This window comes from Peromyscus maniculatus, chromosome 4, assembly GCF_049852395.1.
Source record: "Peromyscus maniculatus bairdii isolate BWxNUB_F1_BW_parent chromosome 4, HU_Pman_BW_mat_3.1, whole genome shotgun sequence".
Lineage (NCBI taxonomy): Eukaryota > Metazoa > Chordata > Mammalia > Rodentia > Cricetidae > Peromyscus > Peromyscus maniculatus.
Genome location: NC_134855.1, coordinates 110,338,694 through 110,363,835, shown reverse-complemented (window position 1 = coordinate 110,363,835; position 25,142 = coordinate 110,338,694). Strand labels below are relative to the sequence as shown.

Here is a 25,142-nt window from a genome sequence, read left to right as displayed (position 1 = left end):
GCAGTGTCTCTAGGGCTGCAGCAGGGCCCTCCTGGGGCCCGCGCCCCTCTCCTGGGGCCCGCCCCTCTCCTGGGGCCCGCCCCTCTCCTGGGGCCCGCCCCTCTCCTGGGGCCCGCCCCTCTCCTGGGGCCCGCCCCTCTCCTGGGGCCCGCCCCTCTCCTTGGGGCCCGCCCCTCTCCTTGGGGCCCGCCCCTCTCCTTGGGGCCCGCCCCTCTCCTGGGGCCCGCCCCTCTCCTGGGGCCCGCCCCTCTCCTGGGGCCCGCCCCTCTCCTGGGGCCCGCCCCTCTCCTGGAGCCCGCCCCTCTCCTGGAGCCCGCCCCTCTCCTTGGAGCCCGCCCCTCTCCTGGGGCCCGCCCCTCTCCTTGGAGCCCGCCCCTCTCCTGGGGCCCGCCCCTCTCCTTGGAGCCCGCCCCTCTCCTGGAGCCCGCCCCTCTCCTGGGGCCCGCCCCTCTCCTTGGAGCCCGCCCCTCTCCTTGGAGCCCGCCCCTCTCCTTGGAGCCCGCCCCTCTCCTTGGAGCCCGCCCCTCTCCTTGGAGCCCGCCCCTCTCCTTGGAGCCCGCCCCTCTCCTTGGAGCCCGCCCCTCTCCTGGAGCCCGCCCCTCTCCTGGAGCCCGCCCCTCTCCTTGGAGCCCGCCCCTCTCCTGGAGCCCGCCCCTCTCCTTGGAGCCCGCCCCTCTCCTTGGAGCCCGCCCCTCTCCTTGGAGCCCGCCTCAGGCCCCGAGGAAAGACCGCCCAGGGTGTAAGTCGAGTGTCTGATCTGTTGGATGAAGGACTGCAGCAGGACCCTTGTTCTTCCTGCCCTAGGTTCTAGATGAATACAGATCAAACCCCGCCAAGTTTTGATTTGTCCCAGAAAACATGAAAGGCCTGATGAGTTTCTGCAGATCATCTGGCCAACAAGCTCAGGTGGTTAGTTTCTGCAGATCATCTGGCCAACAAGCTCAGGTGGTTAGTTTCTACAGATCTTCAAGTAAACCAAGAAATCAATTTCCATCTCTCACACATGCCCATAACATACACATTCCCCCCAGCACGCAGGCACACGCACACGCACACACACACACGCACGCGCGCACACACACACACACACACACACACACACACACACACACACACACTCCCCTTACCATGTAGAACTGCAGTCGATAATGCTTCTTAACTAGACTCAGCACAAACATGCAGAACCCTAGTTGGAGACAGGAGAGAGAATAAAATGACTCACACTGCATTTCTTTCTCCTTTTCTTTAGCTGAGTTAAGTAGTCCATTGACTAACTTATTTGTAACAATTAATCAGTGCACTGATTTTAAAGCCCATGGGGAAAATTAGTTTACAGTCAATGTAAGACAGAGCTGTCAGCTCACTTCCTAGCATGGTCAGTTAACATCAGAAAACTTTAACCAACTCATACAAATGAAACATGATGGAACATGATGCCCAGAGGAGACTGGGAAACACATGATACATACCTGTGAGATACAGGGTAAAGGAAATGAACCGGTGGTATTTACTGAGAATCCGCAAAGGCTCCTCTCTTTGGACCAGAGTGAAGAAGTAGTCTGTCACTGTCTCACCATAGAAGAAGTAGTTTACACACAGGAGGAAGTACCTGGAATGATAAGACAGTGCCAGGGGAGTGCTGCAGATCTCCTCCATGAGGCCATCAGACAGCCCCCAAGAGAGAGAGCAGCCCGCCATCTTGAGAGCTGATCTAGACATGTATGGCACATTTTATTATATCACTCCCCTTTATTACAAACCTGGAAGCCAGTTTCCCCCTTTTGTGGTGTCCCCACCCCTAATCTTGGGACCCCCCAGAGTGTGCCACCTCGCCCACCTCCCGAGGCTCACTCCCATTATTCCCACAGGAACTCTCCACTTCTGTCAAAAGTGGTTCACTTGCCACGGTCTGTTCTGCTTTACCTCTTCCTGCTTGGAACGCCCTTCATTTACACATTGTTTTCACTTGTTGCTCCAACATCATTAAAAAAAAAAAAGCTGCATGACCTGACAGCCATCTACCACATTATATTTATTTCTATAGCAAGCAGAAGCTGACGACTTCATTAGGTAACCAGGCTCCATCTCAGGACACATCCCCCTGTGGAAGCCTGGCTGTGACCCAGATCCTATGCATTTGTCTACATCCTCTCCTCAACTGGAGGAACATGAGGGCAAACCACAACCAACACCTCCATTATGCTTCTGGATATGGGATCATGCTACGTCACCCCAAGCTCAACAGAAGAAATTGAAGAGCTTCTCTTTCCCATCTTTTAATTAAAAAGTACAAAAACTCACACATTGGGTTTATTTTCCATTGTGTGGAAAAATTTCCTTTGCGAAGTGACCATAGCAAGGGTCAGGCCTCCTGAGTACGTTAACAAAATTCAAAACACAGCTGTCTAACCAGAGAACAGCCACAAAGAGAACGGCATCTGAGCCCAGAGAGCAATCACAAGGGCAGGTGGAGACTAGAGGCAGCTTGTACTGTTGAGTGATGGGATACATGTGGAAGAGTGTACCCAAGTCTGAGCAGGTCAGCTTCTTTGGCCATACCCAAGTTTCTTACGCACAAATCGTTACTATCCATCATTAAGTCACAAAGCAATTAGCACAGTCGGTGAGTCTTCCCAGCTCTGCTAGAATAACACCCCCTGAGAACAGTGTAGCCAACAGCAGGAGGGTCAGGAAGGGGCTCAGGAATCATAGGCACTACAGTTCTTTATCTATAGCCTTTGCTGGTAGGCAGCCAAGCCTCTCTAGGATCTAGATCTCTCGGATCCTAACCAAGCTGGCACCAAGTGCCTCAGAGGAAGCAGGGCTCCAACAGATGAAGCCTACAACAACCTGCTGTACTGATGAGAAATCAAGTTCTGAGACAACGGCCCCGACACGAGAACCTGCCAGCTCCCGCTGACTCCAGGGAGGCGCTGGGTTGCAGCATAAAACTACCCAGATCTCGGGTGGGGATGCAAACTCCCATCCCTGGCTGGAGGAATCTAAGGAACCCTACTACTGAGGTAAGCCCAGCCACAGACACATCTGTTTCTTCTAGGGAAGTCCCCAGCTACTGAAGACTCCACAAATCCAGCCTATGAAAGACACAGACTCAAAGGTTCTGTGCAAGTCTGTGGCAATGACTGTCTCCACCATCACTGTAAGTACCTGCCACAAATCACATCACCCACATCAGGCAAGGTGTCCCATGGACCAAGAGAGCTTACCAGCTGAGGGTCCTGAACCAGGGCAGGTCGTAGGAGTGGTACACATTGTAGCCAATAGTGATTATCTCATGGAAACACTTAATCTGAACACACATCACCTGAAAAACACAGAGGAATTGGAGAGCTCTTCTTAGGGTCTTCACAGGCCTTCAACACAACTATGGCACTTAAGAAATGTTTCCATCTTACACCGATTCTGGTATCTTCCTTTTCTCTCACACCACCCCAAGGTAATGCAGCCCTTTACGGCACAATTTCTCATAGTAAAATGCATAGTTCTGGTGTCCTGATTAACCTTTTATTCTAGAACCTTCCAGGACTCAGCCAATCCTCTTCCCACTTTTGACCCTGACTAACACGCATGGGGACTTCAACTGCTTTGCTCGCATCCAGCTGTTGTCATCCAGAACTGTCTGTAATGGTTGTACGTGTTGATTAGGTTTTGTCCACCTGACACAAACTAGCGACGTCTGAGAAGAGCGAAGCTCAACTGAGAAAATGCCTCTACTAGACTGGGTGATGACTGATGTGGAAGGCCCAGCCCACTGTGGGTGGTGCCATCACTGGGCAGGTGATCCTGGATGTCTAAGAAAGCAGACTGAGCTGGGAGGTGGTGGCGCACGCCTTTAATCCCAGCACTCGGGAGGCAGAGGCAGGTGGATCTCTGTGAGTTCGAGGCCAGCCTGGGCTACAGAGTGAGTGCCAGGAAAGGCACAAAGCTACATAGAGAAACCCTGTCTGGAAAAAAAAAAAAAAAGAAAGAAAGAAAGCAGACTGAGCAAGTCATGGGAAGCAAGCCAACAAGCAGTGTTCCTTTACCGCCTCTGCTTTAGTTCCTGCCTCCAATTTCCTGTCCTGACATCCCTTCATGATAGACTGTGATCAGGACATGTAAACCTAATAAACCCTTTCCTCCCCAAGTTGCCTTTGGTCATGGTGTTTATCATTGCAACAGAAAGCCTAACTAAAACAGGTGGGAAGATCAGACCCTGTGGACTGTTCTTAATGAACATTCAAGTCTGCGAGGAAAGCCCCAGGAAAACAAGAAAGGAAACCAGAGTCTCACACAGACCAATAGCCAGGGTCACTGTGCACGCCAGTGACCCTGCAGCTGCACGTGAAAAATGGGAGGTTACAGGTGCTCTAAGACAGAAGGTTCTGAGGAACTCGGGGCTCCAAGGATTCCCAGAACCAACCCAACACAGGCACTGTGGGCAGCAGACATGGCAGATGATCAATGCCCCGGGGAGAGCTGGGTGCAGCACTCAGACGGCTTGTCAGTGGTACTTACAATCATCATCAAAACCATTGGTCCCAGGTAAATGATAATGAAGAAAAATGCAATCATGGCCAAAGTCAGGATGCCTCTCACCCACCAGTTCTTCCATCTAGGTGAGAGAGAAAGACCCGTCAGGTGCCCACAGAACCAAAGCACAAGCCTAAAGGAAGTAAGACTGGAGGGCTCTGAATGGAATTGTCTCCAGAGTGCCCCCTTCACCTCAACAGAGGCACAGCTGGTGAGGGCAGGACCTCCGCACCAGTGCCTGCTCACAGCCAGAAGCCACTGGCGGAGAAGCCACTTTAGACTATACCTTCAACAAAGTCTGGGGGTAGTATGGGAGAGCCAGGGGATAAGCTATGCCCTTTGCTTCTGTGTCTGTGTGGATGGCTTCCATGGCCATTTCTTTTTTTTTTTTTTTTTAAGATTTATTTATTTATTTTATATATAGCATGTATGACTACAGGTCAGAAGAGGACACCAGATCTCATTACAGATGGTTGTGAGCCACCATGTGGTTGCTGGGAATTGAACTCAGGACCTCTGGAAGAGCAGTCAGTGCTCTTAACCTCTGAGCCATCTCTCCAGCCCCACCATGGCCATTTCTAAGGCTAAAATTATTTTTTCCTACAGCAGGCTTCCACATGGCATGGCCCTGAAACCACAATGATAACAGCTGTCTCAGACAGAGAAAGTACCGACTACTGCAAATATACAACAGGCAAATCTATAAGAATTGTATGCATTAACCCACCCAACCCTCAACACAACTGTCTCAATAGGTTTTATTTCAAAGGGCATTTTTAAATCAGCATAAAATATTTGTACATATTATGCTGAGAAATGGAAACAGATCCTGCTGCAAGCTAATGGTAAGCTAGGCTTTGAGCCCTGGATCCACGATGCCCTTACCCACAGAAGGCACACAGAAACACTTTCAGAAAACGCTTTGGAGTCTTAGGACCTGTGCTTCTCATACATGCACACAGCTGGGGTTAGGAGGGCTGGATTCTTGAGTCAGGAGTTTTACCCCTGATGCACTTAAGCTGAGACACTTTTTAGTTCTTCCTGGAGGACTGAAAGAAATGTTCACAGCGGCTATATGTGGAGAGGAAACATCTTGAAGCAGAAACCCTAAAAGCCTCAGTCTTACACAGCAATGGGCACAGTGCACCACTAAGCCGGTTGGTTACCTTGAAGACAAGTTGGAAAGGGCCCTGTTAAGGACCTCTGGGGTGTCGTCTACGGAGGTTGGTGGGGGAGCTGCCTCGGCCCGGCTCTCGCTGTCTGATGCAGTCTCTCCATCTATTTTTGCTTCTGACTCCGATTCCTACAAGGCAAAAACAGAAGAGCGAAGGTCAAAACTGCGGGGTGAACTACTAAGAAGTGAGTAGCTAAGGCAGCAGATCCACAGGAAAAGGACTCAGAGCACCTGGCACAGGGAGGTGACAGAGCAGATGGGACACAGTAATCCTGACAGGGTTCTGACAGGAGTGGAGGCATCTGTGCCATGCACACCATGGGGGGGGGGTGCGGGGGAGGCATGAGAAGACAGACATGGCTCACTTGGATCCAGCGAATGCAAAAAGGAGGCGGCTGTGACTACTTCCTGAGGTCTGGCTGTGAGCCTGCCATCGTCTAAGTGTCCCAGGCTCAGCCCTGTCAGGCCGCTTCTGGAAACTCCTCTCCACCAGCACTTGAGCCTGAGGGGGCAGCCCCTACTGTGCCAGGGCAGGCTGTGGACTCTCATAACCTCCAGAGTGGTCAGTGGCATTGTCCAGGCTCTCAGAAGAAGCCAGATTTGGGGCTTCTTGCCCCCAGAGATTAGTAAATACCACCACGCCCAAATCCCGGAAGACTTGTGGACTTCACAAGAATACCTGTGTGAAAGCTGCCACAGGCAGAGCAGGAGGCCACCTCTGGTCCATTCCAGTCTCTGCTCTAGCCAGACCTGGGCACCTCACCTGCCCCACACTTGACCTTGGCCGTCAGCAAACCCTCTGCAATGGAACCTGCAGAGCTGCCGCACAGGATTATCCTGAAGGAACCACCTGCAGAACTGACCTATCCCTGCCCGGGAGGGAGGAACAAACGGACACCAGCCACACACTCTACCCCAGTACCAAGCGACAGACTATTCTGAGCCTACAAACCATCCTGTTGCCCAGATCTTTTCTTTCTTAGGGGAACTGGACCAGGTGCTGTGAGAAGAGGTGGAGGGGAACCAGATCACTTAGAAGTGAACAACAGCACCACTTAGCAATCTGTGGACTGCCCCAACCCGGACTTCACACGGTGTGAAGTTCAGACCCCTCTCAGTGAGTGTGGAGCAGAACTGAGAGGAAAGGAGACACGGTCGGCCCTGTCTACAAACAAGAAGCGGGCTCTGGGAAGCTAAGGGTGTAGCCCAGCGACCCGTCCTAACCCATGTCTTCTAACTTCAACATGCTCATCCACTACATTTTCTCTCCGTCTGGAATTCATTTTATTCTTCATTAAGAAATTGGCAACAAAATAAACTAAAAATGATAGACATGTTATCACATCCTCAAAACCTTATGAAATATGACATAGGAACCATCACTTTTTGACCACTGTAATCTTCTTTTGTGAAGTGTTTGTCAAGTTATCAGTAAGCTTTTTTCTTCTGAGCTTCCTGTCTTATTAGTTTGTAGAAAATGTATCCCCTATTTAAGAACTCTGTCATAGACATGTTCTCTCCCTCAGCCTCATGTTCTCTTAGCCCTGGGACCTTCCCTCTCAATGCTGCTCACAATGAGGGTTCTTTTATAAAACAGCTCCCAGGCAGCTTCTGAAGATTGGACCATGACATCTTGTTCTCATTTCCTCATGCCTGGCCCACAGCAAAAGGCCTACCAATGGACAGAGGGGAGGGGGGAATAACCCCAGGTGTCACGGAGACCCAGACGATGCCTAAGAAAGATGACTACAGCCGGGTCAGTTCACAGCGGTGATAACTCCGACACAGAGGGCCGTGGCTAGATGGCCTGCAACAGCGGAGACAGCCGCTGGCTCTGGGAAAGGGTCTACAGACACGGCATGCCCGGTGAGGGGAAGCCACAGCTTCTGTCGCCACTGACCCAGACGGCTCTGAGTCCTCTGATTCCGTTCTCTGGGAGTTCCTTTTGTGTGTGCTGTTTTGCTTTGTTTTACAGTCCTGGAGATTAAAGCTGGGGCCTTGCACATGCCAGGCAGGCACACGACCTAACTACCACGGATCCATGTCCTCCAGTCAGTGGAGGGACTCCCTGAAGAGAGAGAAGCCAATTCCACCAGAGCTGTGTCCTACTCCACGTCTCAGAAACACACACTAACACTTTCATGATTGATCCTCTCAGCTAGAGGAAGTCCACTCCTGGCACCAACAACAGTTTCCCACTCAGGAACATTTTCACTCAGCCGAGACTGGCAACCAACTTGGCATTATTATCTTAAGATAATAATGCCACGGGGTGGTTATCCAGTTCTGACGCCAAGCCTCAGGACTTCACAATGTAAGCGCGTGCACGTGTGTGTAACACACACACACACACACACACACACACACACACACACACACACACACGCCACTCACTGACACACTCTAGGAGCATCCAGAAGCCCCAGGAACGGAGCCAAGCACCAGAGAAGGCTCAGCACAAGGTTATTTTTAGCTTATCTATCCTGTTGTCAAGGAGACTCACAAAGGCTGCTGGGTCCCCTGGTGGAAAGGACAAAAACAGAGGCTAGTGCTGGGGAAGCTAAGAGAAGGATGCTCAGAACCTACCTCTCTGGCCAGGGACAGTGGCGCACACCTGCAACCCTGACCTCAGCCCAGGAGGATGAGGCAGGGGGACTGCTCTGAGTCTGAGGTCCGCCGGGGCCTACAGGGAATTTCAAGTCAGTCAAGGATACATAGTAAAACTGTCTCAAAAATAAGTCTCCTGGGTCTTTCATGGACCTCAAGCCTGACACTACACCTTCCCAAACCTGATTCTACTTCCCTTTTAAAGAGGAGGAGAAAGAGGTGTCCCGAGACACAAGTCAGTAAAAGAAGATAAAGAACTCTCCCAAAGCCCTTCGACTGCTGTCACTACCAAGACCTCAGGGTGACTGGGATGAGGGACTAAGAAATGAAGTCAGTCTGGAAGGATCAAGCCTGAAGGAAGGGAACTCCCCAGGTTTCACCTGCCTCCAATGAGCAACCTCAGGCTCTCTCTGGAATAAAGGCCTTAGAGCCCTACTTAGGAGTACCTCTAGACAAGAGGCCGACACCCGTTCACAACCCCACACTCCTACCCAAGGGCAGGGAAAGGTGAAGCTGCCCACCTCTCCAGCTATTCATGCTTACACCCATGCGTGGAGGTCAGGACCAAGCATGCCAAGGAACAGACACCTGCAGGAACCTAGAGCCTGCTACTTTTCTGGCCTCTCCTCCACCCGCAGGCAAATCGGGAAAGCGGCTGCTCATGTGGACACGAGGAGGCAGAGTGCCTGCCCACAGCAGCTTCCTGGGTGGACGGAAGGCGGGGACCTGGACCCAAATTCCAGACAGAATCAAAGCAGCACATTCCGAACCGACAAGTGAAAATGAGGGGCTGGAGGGAGGGCCGCTCTGAGGGGCTGGAGGGAGGGTCGCTCTGAGGGGCTGGAGGGAGGGTCGCTCTGAGGGGCTGGAGGGCTTGCTGCACACACATGATAATTTGAAGGTTTTGGGTTGCTTGGCATTTTAGTTTGTTTTGTTAAATCAGAAGTGGAGCCAGGAAGATGACTCAGTGGGTAGAGACAGGCTGTCAGGATTGATGACCTGAGTTCAATCTCTGGGAACCACAGGGTAGGAGAGAACTGACTTCCATGAAAGTTGTCCTCTGGCTTCCACACATGCCCTCATCCCACAATAAGTACATAAATACAAATTGAAAAACTAAAAATTCAGAAGTGCTGAGCTCCAGGTGATAGCAAGACAGACAGACGCCCAGGAAAGCCTTCTGCAGGAGGTGGCAGCTTCAGTCTGGGAAGCTAGGCTGGCTCATGTTCACCACACTTAGCACGAGTCTCCTTCTCGGGCCTTACAATAAGGGAAAAGACTCCCTTACCTCACGCATTTTGGAAAGTCTGCTGTGGCTATCCTGCCAGCCTCTCCTGCACCCACCTCTCAGTAACATGCCCCAAACACACAGTTCAGAAGCAAGAGAACCTTCAACACCCAACCAACCTGGGCATCACTCCCAAGGAGGACAGGGTCAAGGGAAAAACAGTAGGCTGGGAAACTAACAATTGTTTGAATGCAGCATTTGCCTGCAGGGCTTCCTTATTTCATATAGGCAGCCCAACAAAAAATGAAGATTCCTTAAGCCAACGGGTGATGTCTAACGCATGCAGGCTACCTGTTAAAGCAACAATGCATGTATGTGCTCACTCTCCACTGGGATGCACACAATACAAACGTGAGGGCCGCCTCTTCTACAAATTTGTTTTTATTTTATAAGTGTTTCGTTGTCTGCATGCATTATGTGCATCATATACATGCTTGAAGGCCATCATATACATACGCTCCTGAAGACCAGAAGAGAGTGTTGGATCCCCTGGAAATGGAGTTATACATGGTTGTGAGCCACCATGTGGGTGCTGGGGACTGAACCCAGTTCTGCTCTTAACCACTGAGCCATTTTTCCAGACCCTGGATTTCTTACACATTTCTGAGAATGGGGGTGGTTTCACAGCTGTCTGATTCCCATGCAAGAGGCAGGGAATGTGGGAAGCAGGCTATTTGGCCAATGCTCTTCGATGTATCACCTCCTAGATAAGATCCTGACACCTGGAAGTCTGTTAACTAGGAAATCAGATCGTGTCTCAGCAGAGGGCTGTGGGGATCTGTGAGAGGACTGCTGGAGGTACTGTGGTCAGCTCAGACCGGCCATGCTGTTTTTCTCTGGTACTGGAGCCTGAGTTCTCCTCAAAGCCCACGCAATGCTGTTTTCTGACTGTGCATTAATAACTCTTCAAATAAACACCATGCCCAAAACAATCCATCTCAGTGACCCTCTTGAACCTACATTCAAGACCTCCTATAGACTCTACCAAACGTACAGCAAGCTCACACGGACAGCACAGAGCCCGCCTCTGTTGCTACTCAGTGCTCCTGGAACCCACCCTTGCCTCTCTCCTGGATGGGCAAAGGTCGGTGCATGAGGAATAGGTTGTTCCCAGGGCCCCTCCTACTTCCCAGAACCCCCATTTCTCCTCAGGACCCCCATTTCTTTATAGGGCCTCTCCTCCCCCAGGGCCCCCATTTCTTCCCAGGGCCCCTCCTCCTTCCCAAGAGCCTTCCTTCCTTTCGACTCCCCAGAGCCCAGAGCAGAGGATAAGCAGAGCAGCCCCTCGCCTCCACCCATCCTCCCACCGTCCCCGAGGAGTGGGGATGCTGATAAACAGGAAACAGCACCGCTCTGCAAGGATGGGGAAGCCGCCCCTGTGGAAGCCTTTTCCTGTGGGTTCCACACAGACCTTCAGGAAAAGGTCATAGCAATTAGAGCGAAGGCACATGTACAGGCCTCAACTCCAAGAGCCAAGCAAAGGACACTGGCAGTTTTGGAGAAACTGTTACTCAAAAAGTGCCCCTAACCAGCCTTCCAGACTCTTCCCCCCAGCCCAGGACCACACTCGTCTCAGCACAGCACAGAAGTCTGGCCCCAACAGAAGGAAATGGTGGAAGGAAGCAGAGACAGTGGGTAGGCAAGGGAGCTCCTGTGTCAAGGTCTGGCTTCTGCTGTGGAGGGACCTCGCCCAGCCTGCAACAGTTCTCAAATATTATTATGGACCAGTCTTAATAATCTTCTTCCCAGGGGCCCAGAAGAGAAGCTACGAACGACGAGAATTATTTTCGGGAAAAGAATCTAAGTACACTGAGTTCTTAGTCCATCTACTTTATTCCTCTGGGATAAAATTCTGTCTACACAGCTTCAGTTCTGTTCTCATGCCTAGCTCCTTTCTTGCCTGTTTCTCTCTACATTGATCTGCTGTCCCCTCTAAGTTCTAGCTTAATTCTCTCTTCTTAGTTCTGCCCCATCTAGGTTCTCATCCATCTAGTTCTTTCCCATCTTAGCTCCTCTCCCATCTCCTTCCTCCTCTTGTTCTTCCCCATCTGGCTCTTCCTCATCTTCCATCTCGTCCCTCTCTTCTAGCCCTTCAATCCAGTTCTTCCCATCTAGTTCATTCCTCTCCAGTTCTTCCCCATCTATTTCTTCCACTCTCTTTTCTCTTCTCCATCTAGTTCCTCTCTGAAAATGAAACGGCCTTATATCCTTTAACCCGTATCTCTCCAAGCTATCTCTGCTCCCGCCGTCTCTGGCAAGTGTGCTCGGTCGCTAGGCAACTTGGCTAGGCAACTTCTGTAACAGCTAGATGTACCTGTAAGTTGGAACACTTTAGTTCTGAGTTGATTGTTAAGGGTGGATAGAAAACTAGAGATAAGACTTTGGAAAGGAGAAGGTTAAGCTTAATTAGCACATCTGCCAGGCCTTCTCAAACAGATAGTCGGGATGCTTAAGTCTGTTCTTAAAGAGTATAGAGGTATCTCTGGTAAGATAGTTTCATCCATCGGGGGATGGTCCTGGCCAGATGCTGCTAATGACAATAATTACAGGAAGGCCTGAAAGAAGGGATCCTGGCTGCATCATTGCACAGAAAGTTATTTAAATATTCCATTCGTAGATGGGAAATTGTGCCCAAAGAATGATGGAAAAGCTACGGTAGCACATGAGAAACTCATAGCAGGAAACAGCTGATAATCAAAAGGCAATATCACCAAGACTCCTTGAGCCTCAGCTTGACCTCGGGAAGGCCCTTGGCTTCTCCCAGGTGTTAGCTTGTCATAATCAGCTGAACTCCTACTTCATATATTTTTTTGCGGCTTGCAGCGAACAGCCTACACTAACACATGCCTGCTACTGCTTTCTCGGTGAGACCCCTGTTGTTGACTTACACCCTGTTTTCTTCCCAGTATTTCATGAAGGGCTGCCTCAGACTCACAAAACCAGCAATGGCTTGAAGCTCCCCATGCGACAGAGTCTGACCTCTTAAGAGTGTGGCTGGGACCCGGGCTGGACAGAAGCCCCTGTGGACTAGGATCCAGGTAAGTAGGACTCAGTTGGCCAGCTCTACACCCCATTTCCTTACCAGACATTGACTCTTTTGTATCCTGCTGAAAATTTCACATTTTTCCCCAGTTTGTCAAGAAGAGCTAAAAACCGGGGCAAGGAAACAAGCAGCGCCACCCATTAGGCTTCATTCTTTCATTCATTCCCAAGGAAACGTCAAGTGGTAACATTTGGCACACTATGTTCCCCGAGCCCTCCCCTCTCCGGGGACCAGCAGTCCAATCCATAAGTTCCACTTACTGAAGTGACTCCACAGCTCACAAACCACCTTTTGCACCACTTTATATGAAAATCACAAGCCTCCTCCTGGAGCAAAGACAGCCTAAGCATAACCTTAGTGTTGAGTACCAACCCCGTCATCTTAAAGAAGCCTTCGGCCAGCTGCTGGGTAATCAACTCCCCCCACGTACGGAGACAGGTCCCTGGGAGAGAAACTGCTAGACAGAGGGTGCTCAAGAAATGTCAGGATCCCTATGTCCTTCTCAATCGGAAAGCCCAGTGGGTTTCCATCTGAGTTCTTACAGGACAAAATGATGAAAGCCTGCATGTGTACTGTATGGGGGCAGGGGGTGTTGTTAGGAAGAACAAAAATACTTCTAGCCCTTTTCAATACTAATCCCATGTGACAAGTTCACGTGTCTGAAGAAAAGGTCAAAGATAAGTTTACTATGAGTTTGGGACTGTAGAAGCGAAGGAACTTCCTCCCTGCCCCACACAGATAGATCAACAGGAAAGGCAGCATACAGATTTTACCTCCAGAGGGAGGGGCAATCACAGGCAAGTGAACACTCACGAACCACAGGCTTACTATGGGCACTCCTCATGAGATTCTGAGGGAAACGAGAGTCGGCGCTAACGGACCAAGTCTATGCTGCATGGCGTCAGGTCCTTCCTGTGATGTGGTTCGGTAGCTAGCTGCTGAGGAATCTTCAAAAAGGAAGTGACAACTGCCACTCTGCTGGAGGATATGGCTGGCCCTTTCAAAACATTAAAGAAGTCCCCTGAGCATCACGACAGTTAGGTGGTCAGAGTGACTGTGGGAGAGAAGCACCAAAAGACTTAGTAAAAAATACTGAGCATAACAAAGTGCCACACGTTGGGGTATCATTTCTGAGCCTAACAGAGACACCCCACCATAGCATACCCCACCCTCGGAAAGTCTCAATCAATACTGAGATCTACAGAAAGTGCACTCAGCTTCCCGAGCTGAAAGTCATTACAGGCTCCCCTTCCAGCAACAGCACTTAGAGGAAAGTCAAGGTGGGGAGTGCAGTCAGCTTTGAAAACCTAATTGGCTGTAAAGCATTTCACCAATGCAGGCAGAACTATGTAAAAGGGGTAAGGGCATTTGCAGAGGACACTGCACTGATGGCCATGGACCCACCAGGGCTCCTGGAAAGCTACATGGGGGTCGCCATGTGCTTGGCTGGCCCTTGATCCACCCACCCACTGCTTCCGTCTTCCCTCCCCTCACCACTAAGCAGCCATCTAAGCAGGCTCAGCAATAAACAACTCTCAAGTTCATCCAGTAATGCCCTTTCTTCAGCTCCACAGAAAACCGTAGCGGGGAGCTATCCCTGGCTGCACCATTCCTCACACCACAGCAAGCCAGCTTCGTCTAAGCCCAGTCCACTAGGCAGCTCCCTCATCAACATAACCTCACCACTAAACCCCTCTGAACGCTCCATCCTCAGCTCAGCAGCTTCCGATACTGAGACAGGAAAGAGGGGGGAGGAGGGAGGGGGAGAGGGGGAGAAGGGGGAGAGGAAGAGAGAGAGAGAGAGAGAGAGAGAGAGAGAGAGAGAGAGAGAGAGAGAGAGAGAGAGAAGAGAGAGGGAGAGAGAAAGAAAGAAAAAAAGAAAGAGAGAGGAAGGGAGGGAGGGAGGGAGGGAGGGAGGGAGGGAGGGAGGGAGGGAGGGAGGGAGGGAGGGAAGGAAAGGAAAGGAAAGGAAAGGAAAAACTCCTCCAGCTTTAAGCAGCACAGCCCCCTGGTCGCCACCTGCCTCTCTGGCCAGGCTGTCTTAGCCTTCTCTTTAGCAGCTCCTCGTTCTCAGGCAATCCCTTAATGTGGGGGTTCCGTGGGAGCTTGTTCTACTACTGGACATGCTCTGAGTAATCTCACTCAAATTCAGGCCTCCAACTGTCCTCCTCCTTGGGGGGTGGGAGGTGCTGGGGACCAAACCCAGGGCTTTGCACATGCTAGGCAAGCTTTCTATATGGCTAAGCTATGTTCCAGCCATCAAGTCTCTCTTCTTGACTGCAGGCATCCATGTCCAAATACCCCTCAGAGGTCTCCACAAGCACCTAAAATTCTCCACGTGTCCAAAACCAAATCCATCAGTTCCTCTACCAACCTCCTCCTCCTGTGTAACCTTTCTTTCACCTTGGATGTCCTGGTGGCTCCTCCCTCAATCCTCACACCCATCACTACATCTGTAAATGCTACCTCCCAAACTGCTCCCAGCTATACTTCATCCTCTACCTCTCTGACTCCTTAATTCAAGCTGGTACCATCATCCCTGCTCTGAAAATGTCAACAGCCCAACCAGCCACCTTCCTCCAGCCTTGAACCCACTCTTCCACTCTTGACACTGCAGCAAAGAACGAACATCTAATCTCATCCTTCCCGATGAGGTCTGATGAGACGTCCCCATAGTCTCGGGCATGTGACTACTAGGTCCCCAGTTGGTGATGTTTGGATACGAATAGGAAGTGCCCTTTTGGAGGAAATAAGTCACTAGGGGCGGGCTTTGAGAGTTTAAAAGACTCTCCATTCCCAGTTCACTCTTCTTGCTTCCTTTTCTCAGTTCAAGATGCAAGCTCTCAGCTGCTGCTCCAGCAGCCACGCCTTCACCACCCTCGTGGACTCTAGTCCTCTGGAACTGTGAGCCCAAATAAACCCGTTCTACTATATGGTGTTTTATCACAGGACTAGAAAAGTACTAACATACTCCGTTCTACACTTCTTGCAGAGTAGTCCAGTGTCCAAATACTATGTCTAAAGCCTTTCAAGATGTCTAGAGCAGTTCTTGGCTAAACTTCCAGTTTTGTCTCTTGCAGCCATTCTAAATGAGAACTCGTGTTTAAAAACTAGTGAGTCCTCAAACCACTTAATGATGCCCCTCAAGGCTTTAGAAAAACAAGAAGCTGAATCTGAAAAGATGGCTCTTCCAGTGAATTTGGTTCCCAGGAGCAACCTTGTCAGGTGAGTCCCAATCATCTGTAACTCTGGCTCCTGAGGATCCTATGCCTCTAGCTTCTGGGAGCACCTGCATTCACATTACATACCCACACACAGACACACACACAGACACACACACAAATTAATAAATCTTTTGTTAAAACACCAAAGATGCTTAAAATTCTGCTTCCCACAATTAAATCATTATGTCTCTTTTTTTAAGATTTTATTTTTAACTATGAGTAGATGAGGGGAGGCAGCATGTACCATGTGGGTGCAATGCCTGGCAAGGCCTAGAGGGCGCTAGATTCCTCTGCAGGTGGAATTACTATGCAGCTATAACCCACCCAACATTGGTGCTGGCAACTGAATGAGCAGTATCCTCTTAACCACTGAGCCATATCTCCATCCCCAAACCATTATGTTTCTATAAGAGCAGAAAACTCTGTGTACAGCGAGAGGGGGAAAAAAAACCAGTGTATAACATATAATAGTCCTAAAACAAGCAGAATGTCACACACATCATAATACATGATGCAACAGTATGTAGTACGTACACTGCAAAGTGCATTTGTCTGTGTTCAGAACCAAGGCTTCAATGAAGTCTTCAATGTAGCATGGGTAAGCACTGCCAAAAACACCTCAGATTCATTCTGCTTTTAATTTTGAAGCAATTTTTGGCCCTGGTATGTTCAGAAACCTTTATTTACTGTTGGTAATTTTTTATATAGGTTTTATTAATTCTTTTATAAGTTCCTGCATATTTACACTATATCTTGGTAATATTCGCTCCCATCATCCCTCTCCTAACTCTCCCAGGACCTTCCTACCATGTGCCCCTCCAGCCTTCACGCCCTCTGCTTTGCTAGTTTATTAGTTAAGAATTTTATAAATGTGTTTTGATCATATTCTCCCCTTCCTCCACTTCTCATCCCTTCCCTCTTCACCCAACTTTGTGTCCTCCTTTTAACACCTGTTCTTAAAGCCATCAAGTACAGTTTATACAGCCTATATACTCTTGGGTATATAGTCTCCACTGGAAGTTGATCTAACCACCAGGGGCCACACCCTTAAAGGAAACTGATTCTCCCTACAGCTATCAACTACCAATCGCTTCTCAGCTTGGGGCAGCAGCTCAGACCCACCTCCCCTCTCTGTTGGAATTTTGTCTGGCAGAGCTTGCACAGCTTTTGTGCATGCTGTCTCAACTGTTGTGGATTCCTATGTTCCTATGTGACTCCCTTCTGTGTCCCGAATGTTTCCTTGTCGTCATCCACTACCTCTATGGCTCTTACAATCTTTCCATTTCCTCTTCTACCAGGATCCCTGAGCCTTGAATGGAACCGGAGAGATACAGATTATCCTGTTTGGGGCTGAACATTCTATATTCTCTTATAACTGCAACTTGGTAAGGTATTGGTCTCTGTACTAATCACCATCAATAGAAAAAAGGAAAAAAAAAAAAAGCTTCTCTGGTGAGGAGTGCACTAACCTCTGAGAATAATGTAAGTCATCAGGAGTTCATTTTACCTAATGAGTACAATTAATATTGCCCATATGAGCATAAGCAACTGGCCCATGAAGAAAACACATACACAGCAGCCATACACACAGTTGCCAGTACCTTCTCATCTGGTGGTGGAGCCTCATGAGCTTCTCTATCCAGCCCGGAATTATTGACTGGCTTAATCTTGTACAGGTCTTGTCCAAGTAACCCTATGACACTAAGTTCATGAGCTACACTAAGCCATGTCCTGTCCAGAAGACAGCATTTCACAGTGCTCCTCCCATCCTTCGGCTCTTACACTTTCCATCTCCTTTTCAGCAATGTTCCCTGATGTCCCACTTTAGGCTGAGCACACACAGTCACTTATTCTCAGCACTCTGAGCAGTTATGAGTCTCTGCATTGACTGATGCCTACTGCAAAAAGAACACTGTCTAATCAAGACTGAGAACAGCACTGACCTATGGGTTTGGTGGTTTGAATGAGATGCTCCTCACAAGTCTTAGACATTTGAATACTTGGTCCCCAGCTGGTAGAACTGTTTGGGAAGAATTGGGAGATGTGACCTTGTTGGAGGAAGTACGTCACTGGGGGGAGTTTTGAGGTTTCAAAAGATTCACCATTCCCAGTACATGTATGTAGCCACTTTGCCTCCTGCTTTTAGACCAAGATGTGAGCCCTTAGTTCTTTCTGCTGCCAAGTCTATGCTCTGCCACCAGGGACTCTAACCCTCTGAAACCAGAAGCCCAAATTAAAAGTTTTCTTTTACAAGTTGCTTTGGTCATGGTATTTTATGACAGCAATAAAGAAGTAGCTAAGACAATGGATATAAACATAACTATCTAGGAGACAGTTTGACAACATGCCCATTTAGCAAGACAACAGTATCAGGTCATCTTCACCAGGTATGAATCTTCTCTCCTATGGAGAAGGCCTCCAATCCAATCACAAAGCTTTGGTTACATCTATACTGGTCATGCCACTACTGCACCCAGGCACACATCTTGCCTGGCAGGTTAGAACTGTAGCATTTCTTCCCCAGGGGCCTACATAGCACCTTTCAGCATTATAAAAGCTACCCAGCAGCTAAGAAGTTCTAGGTCAGGCCCAGCTTCATTTCTCTATGTCCTGCAACCAAGTGTGTTGAGTCTTACATCTAGTTATGGTGGGTAAACAAAAGCAATGGCCATAGCCTATGCTGTTTTGGTGGCCTTTGGAGCCTTCCTGACCAATAACTCACAGAAAGTATCCCCTAAGTAGCCTATGCGTAGCACTGAGATATTCATTTAATTTTTTTTTTAAAAAAAAGAAAGAAAAGAAAAGCAGAATCTCACTCTGTAACCCTGACTGGCCTCAAACTCAGATCTGCCCCCCTGTTTCCCAAGTCCTAGCATTAAAGGCATATGCAATCACACTCAGCAAAATTCTCATTTAATAACCATGTCTTCTGGGGAAAGCACTGTCTACTCATGCAGGGTACCAAAGGTTAAAACTCCTTTGAAATAAAAGAATGAATGAATGCATGAATGAATGAATGAATGAATGAATGTTTGATTAGCTTATAAATTGGATCCCTATAAGGCTTTTTCATGCATCTTTAATTTTGGTCAACCTACTCCCCATCCCTTCCTCCTCACCAGCACCACTTAAGCCTGTAACCCCAGTACTTCAGGCCCCTACTTTCCTATCCCATGTTCTGCTATCCCCTCTCCTGTCATAGGCCCTTTCTATCTTCCTGGCACTACAGACATTCCAAATTAAACATACCAATCTAAATATTCAAAACTAAGATCCATTTAGAAGAGAGATCAAGTGATATTTGTCTTTCTGGATCTGGGTTACCTCACAGCATAATATTTCCCAGATCCATCCATTTTCTTGCAAATTTCATAATCCCACTTCTCTTTACAGCTGCATAAAATCCCACTAACATTTCATTATGCGCTCATCGGTTAATGGCTGTCTGAGTTGATTCCATTTGTTAGCTATTGTGAACAGGGCAGCAATGCACATGCACATGCAAGGATTTCTGCTGTAGGATATGAAGTCATTTGGTATACGCCCAAATGCTACAGTCCAAACGAACTGTAAAGTCTTAACATAAATTCTTCCTTAAATAAATATATGGAGGATGGTAAGCTATTCTTTGGCCCTTATTCTACATTAAGTGGCACAAATTTCTATATGGTTTTCAAAGCAGCCAATTTATCATGCTTATCACACTGGCCCACTGCTGCAACACACATGTTAAAATGTCTCAGTCATCTGTACAGAGGATACAGTGTAAATGAAAGTCTTGTCTTCTACCATCCTCCCGACTAGATTTACATTTTGTTCATGAGGAGAACCCCAACACAATTACAGAGAACACAGTTAAAAACCACTGCACAAAACCTGGCACAGTGGTCCACCCTGTAACACCAGCTGTTCTGGAGACTGAGGCCAGACAGAAGGAAGAGATGGCAAAGAGGAAATCAGTACCCAACACTACATCTCTGGCACTAATCAGTACTGCTCAGGGACAAATCTTATGAGAGAGGAGGACCACCCAGGTACTAAGTCCTGGTCAGCCCCAAAAGCCCAGAAACTGCCTGGGTTCTCATTCAATTATGAAAACAAGAATTGGGAAACTGATGGTTCCGCTTGTATACTCCACCTACGTTTCACAAGCTTAATTGTTAACTGAGAAGTATACAACAGTTTATAACTGGAAATACTTCATCTGATGATCTAGAGCCTGCAGCTAAAATATAAAAGTATGTAGATTCCATTATAATATGGAAATGGCTGAGGAGGTCTGGAGAGATATTTCAGCCTCCCTTTTAAAATTATCAAAAGACTCCAGGAATGTGCTCTTATTCTGTATAACTTCATTAACTCTTGACAGTAAGCATTCATCTGTCTCCTTCAACTCAATGGAACATAAACTCCATGTTGGGAGGGACTTGGTTTATTCACTATCTCCCATGTCTGCCTCCCATGGTGAAGAAGAACCTGAAAATTCAAGGCTCTTGGAACTAAGTCTCAGCTAAGCATTAACAAAGTTAGGGAACATTTCCAGCCTGATAGAGTCCCTAGGTGCATCCTCGAGCAGGAGTTTCTGGATATAGACTGTGGGACTTGACCTCAGCAGCTCTCGGTGTACCAACTCCCAGGGAAGCTAGTTTGAAGCAGTAGTCTCTCAATCAGAAGGCAAGGAGGACAGGACTGCTGCACTGAGGCTTCCAGTAGGTATGCTAAGCCCTGAGACATGGGCTAGACAGAAATATCTCCAACAAGCTACACAGGGGAAGCAAGGGAGGCACTAAGCTTTTCCTACATGACAGCCCACACCATCTAGCCCTGCAGTTTCCATCTATCCTGAGACCAGAGGACAAATGTCAAGAAATTTTCCAAAACACCACCAAAGCAACAAGCAAATGGAAGTGACTCATGCTCAGAGTGCTAATATTGGCAGTTCACTAAAACGGTCTTCCTAATGAACATCCATTCTGAAAGCACATTAAGAGGGATGCACTGAGCATAAAACAAAACCAGCTACAAGTGACCTCTAAACAAGACACTCCATCTCAGGAAGAGGACAACATGGGAATGAGACAAACAGCACGAGCCATGTGATCCTGGGAGAAACCAACTCATCTTGGACTTCATCTTTTTCGTCTACAAAAAAGAAAATTCCAGCCGGGAGGTGGTGGCGCACACCTTTAATCCCAGCACTCGAGAGGCAGAGCCAGGTGGATCTCTGTGAGTTCGAGGCCAGCCTGGGCTACCAAGTGAGCTCCAGGAAAGGCGCAAAGCTACTCAGAGAAACCCTGTCTTGAAAAAAACCAAAAAAGAAAAAGAAAATTCCTACTTCAAGAATAATTAGGTGAAATATGGCTAATTTTTTCCAAGTAGCAAGTTGAGACCCACTAGGTCTTGAAATTAGTTTAGTGGGTCACAACTAACACACACACACACACACACACACACACACACACACACACACACACACACACACACAAGCACCAGAAGGCAGGCTGCTCCCATGAGAGAGGTCATCAAACAGAAGATGTCACACAGCAGCCTCCCCACAGCAGCCAGCCTCCTTAGGGACAGGGAATGCTCTGTTTGGTCTGATGCTGTTGATGGTATGTGCTTAATTTATGAAAAGTCACTGTGAAATTACCATGTGTGTATGTCTGTTACAGTCAACAAAGATTTACAGAAAGAGTAGATACGATAAAATCAAAGAGCAGCAAACTTAACATGTTCACAGACAGTAAGATTACTGTTTTGCAGTCGGGAGGTGGTGGCACACGCCTTTAATCCCAACACTTGGGAAGCAAAGGCAGGCAGATCTCTGTGAGTTCGAGGCCAGCCTCATCTACAGAGGCCAGCCTGATCTTCCAGAACAGCCAGGGATGTACTGTTTTGTGAAGCTTTTATTCCCAAATAACATGTACATGGAAGCAGACATACACAGATGCAAATCCTAGTGTTGGGGGCCAACAAGGGTGTTGGCAGACAGAGGACACCCTTTATTACAATGAAAATCTTGGGCTTGAGGGTACAGTTCAGCAGAAGAGCACTGGGGTAGCATGTGCCAGGCCCTGGGTGTGATCACCAGCACCACACCCCAGCCCTGCACCACACCCCAGCCCTGCACCACACCCCAGCCCCGCATGACACAATGCACTCTGAAGGACAAGCCTGTCTTCACTGGCAGGCTCACCTGCACCACGTGTCAGAAGCCTTCTTCCCTGCATAGCCCTCAGGAGAAGAAAAACAACCAACAAGGCAAAGGTTCTGTCTGAAGACCGTCTCATCACGTTCAAGGACTTTCTAAAGAGATGAAACCGAAGGGCAGCAAGACAAACAGGAAGTCCTGTGTTGGAGACATAGACCAGAGCCCGCTGGTCTCAATGTCCTCGAAGTTACCACACGACAGGGACCCAGCAGCAATGGGGGACTAAGAGGAAAGTGGCAGTCAACGGTCCCACCATTCCCTCTCCTGGAGGGACAAAAATACCTAAGTCAATGTCACCACCGAGGTACATCTTAAAAGGGCATTTCACTTTAAATCTAAGTTTGGGTTTTGTATTTAATACACTCAGTTAACGTGGGACATTTTGGTAAATTTTAACTGGAAATAATATTTAAATTTTATCTACTAACCTACCCAGGAACAATAACTGATGTTCAAAATTACATTTTTATTAACTTAGGTTTTTAATTACTATTCTGTGGTACGTCCAAAGACTGACTATTTGAACTATTTGACCTTATTCATTTCTTAAATCCTAAGTCCTCTGGAATAAAATCCTTGGGTGTGTTAATGAAGCATTAACACAGGCACTGCAGCACTAAAATAAAACACTGGCAGGCCCGTTTTCTTTGTGCTTCCCAACACTTCGGTCACTAACTGGCCCCAGATCAGAGGCCTGCTTCTCACTGCCAAGCAGCTGACCACCACCAACTCCACCTCAACCTCCTGCCAAGCCACACATGCTAGGACCTCGGTCCAGCCATCTGAGAGGAGTTCATGACTGCGTCTGCAGGAGAGCCAAACCTGGGAGTCGAACACACACACACACACACACACACACACACACACACACACACACACACACACCACTTGCAGAAATCTAAGACCATCTGCTGAGAGGATGGCCGGAGATGCCAACTAATGGAGGTGTGGACGTGATTTCCACAGATGAAAGGGGAAGAATAGAGACGGAAATGGGCTGGAAGAGTCCAGAGAGCTTCTCAGGAGAGGCGGGGCTGATGGGGTCTCAGGAGACAGGCTCTGTGGTACATCATTTCACACTGCTCCAGGATGTTCCCGCTTCCAGTCGGCAAGCCTCAAGGAACTGTAAGCACCGCCACCACCTCCGCTCCGCAAAACTGAGTGCAGAGGAAGGTGGGGTTCTCCTGAGACACTCAGAAGCCTCCATTCCTTGGGAGGCTCTTCCACCAAACCCGAGAAGAAAACTGACTTAGGAAGTGACGTGTTCTGCAAGACCAAAGGGGAGAAAGGGGACCAAGACCACATACTCTGCAGCCCCTCCCCAGTTAAGGTTTTCCTGGGACAACAGACAGAGACAAACACACCAACTTCATGAAGATATCCTTAGTGTGGTCTCAGTCTAAGCTTATACAGAAAGTAAAAGTCTTGTAACTCAAAACCCAGTCAACACTGTAAATGAATGCATAGGAAAATCCTCACAAAAAACTTCACATAACAGAGAAACCATCCATTCTGCAAAGTATACAAAATTTCAAATGTGCAGTCCCCAAAGCCACTGGCATTTTGAAGCTGGCATTAATAATATGTTCTTTGTGGCAATGCAATGGAGAAATACTTCCCTTAAAAAGAGGGGCTGGAGAGATGACTCCGTGGCTCACGAGCATGTGCTGCTCTTCCAGAGGACCCGGGCTTAGTCCCATTTGTGGGTGTGGCTTACAACCCCTGGAACTCCATCTCAGAGGATCCCACATCCTCTTGTGGCCTCAGGTACCCTCGCTCATCTGACATTCACACACACACACACACACACACACACACACACACACACACCTATAAAAATAAGTAGATAATTTTAAAATACAGGTCCAACATTTAACTAAAACGTCTTATAACGCCTCCAATTAAGTCTTTTCTTATAATAAAGTATCACTCTACCCTTTTTTCAGCCTAGAGCTTGACTATTCAGAGTCCACAGGTCAATTAAAGACTGACAGCAACACAGAAACTGAAGGAACCCATACCACCGTTGTGATTTCACCCGAACCAGAACACTAGGGAGCAGAGGGTGTGTCACCCTGCTCAAGACCCAGTCACACACCGTCACTTCCATACCCAAAGACAGTGGCAGCTCTGGTCCTCTGCTGCTTGATGAGTAGCACATTTCATTCATTATAGTGGCTGCTCTTAGGGTGGGGGTGGGGAGCAAAGACAGGTATTTGCACACTCATGTTGAAAGCAACACTTTTCACAGCACTCCCTGTACTGCAGGACTCCTACATCTTTGAAGGACAGTCTAGACTTTGTCTTTCAGAGGCTATAGGTAGAGAATTTCCATTGGGCAATCAATCACCTATGACTGGAAAGGCTTGATCACAAAAAACGGAGGAGTGTTATTGTTTTCAGACAACCCATGCTGGCCTCAAGTTCACTATGTAGGTGAGGGTGACCTTGATCTCTTGATCCTCATCTGCCTCCAGTGCTAGGATTACAGTGTGAGCAGGAATATGCCTCCAAACCTAGCTGGTTCGGGTATACATAGCTTCCACACACACTGCCCAACAATTTTCTCCACTACTCGTACCACCTTATACTCCCCAAACAATGCATTTGTTCTGCATATCTGTTAACTCTTAGTACTTTCATCCCCTTTTCAATTTTAGCCATTGAGAAGGACAGTTTTATCATGGATTTAAATTTTCAGTGTTCTGATGATATTGATATTAGATAGAAAAATCAGCACTTCAGATGATCAAACCGTAAGAAAAAGTATTCAGGGCTAGAGAGATGGCTCAGCAGTTAAGAAAGCTTGCTGCTCTTACAGAGGACCTGAGTTCATTTCCCAGCATCCATGGTGAATGTCTCATAACTTGCCTAAAACTCCAGCTCCAAGGAATCCAACAACCTCTTCTGGCTAATGCAGGCACAAACACATGCACACACAAGCAAAATAAAATCTTTAAAAAAAATAAAAAAATAAAAAAAAAAACACTTAGCCTGGTAAATCCCTTTAATCCCAGCACTAGTGAGGGAGAGACAGGCAGATTTCTAAGAGTTCCAGGTAG

General features: G+C 48.2%; 1 protein-coding gene across 1 annotated transcript in view; it reads right to left on the bottom strand.

Moving 5' to 3' along the window:
• The window catches only part of Cds2 (CDP-diacylglycerol synthase 2), a 51,217-nt gene that overhangs the window by 11,930 nt on the left and 14,145 nt on the right, over nt 1–25,142 (bottom strand). The window contains exons 2-6 of the mRNA XM_006983985.4: nt 5,700–5,836; nt 4,519–4,615; nt 3,228–3,325; nt 1,470–1,609; nt 1,128–1,186 (exon numbers count right to left, since the gene is read on the bottom strand). Of these exons, the coding sequence (XP_006984047.1) occupies nt 1,128–1,186; nt 1,470–1,609; nt 3,228–3,325; nt 4,519–4,615; nt 5,700–5,836 (531 nt within the window). The remainder of the gene's footprint in view (nt 1–1,127; nt 1,187–1,469; nt 1,610–3,227; nt 3,326–4,518; nt 4,616–5,699; nt 5,837–25,142) is intronic.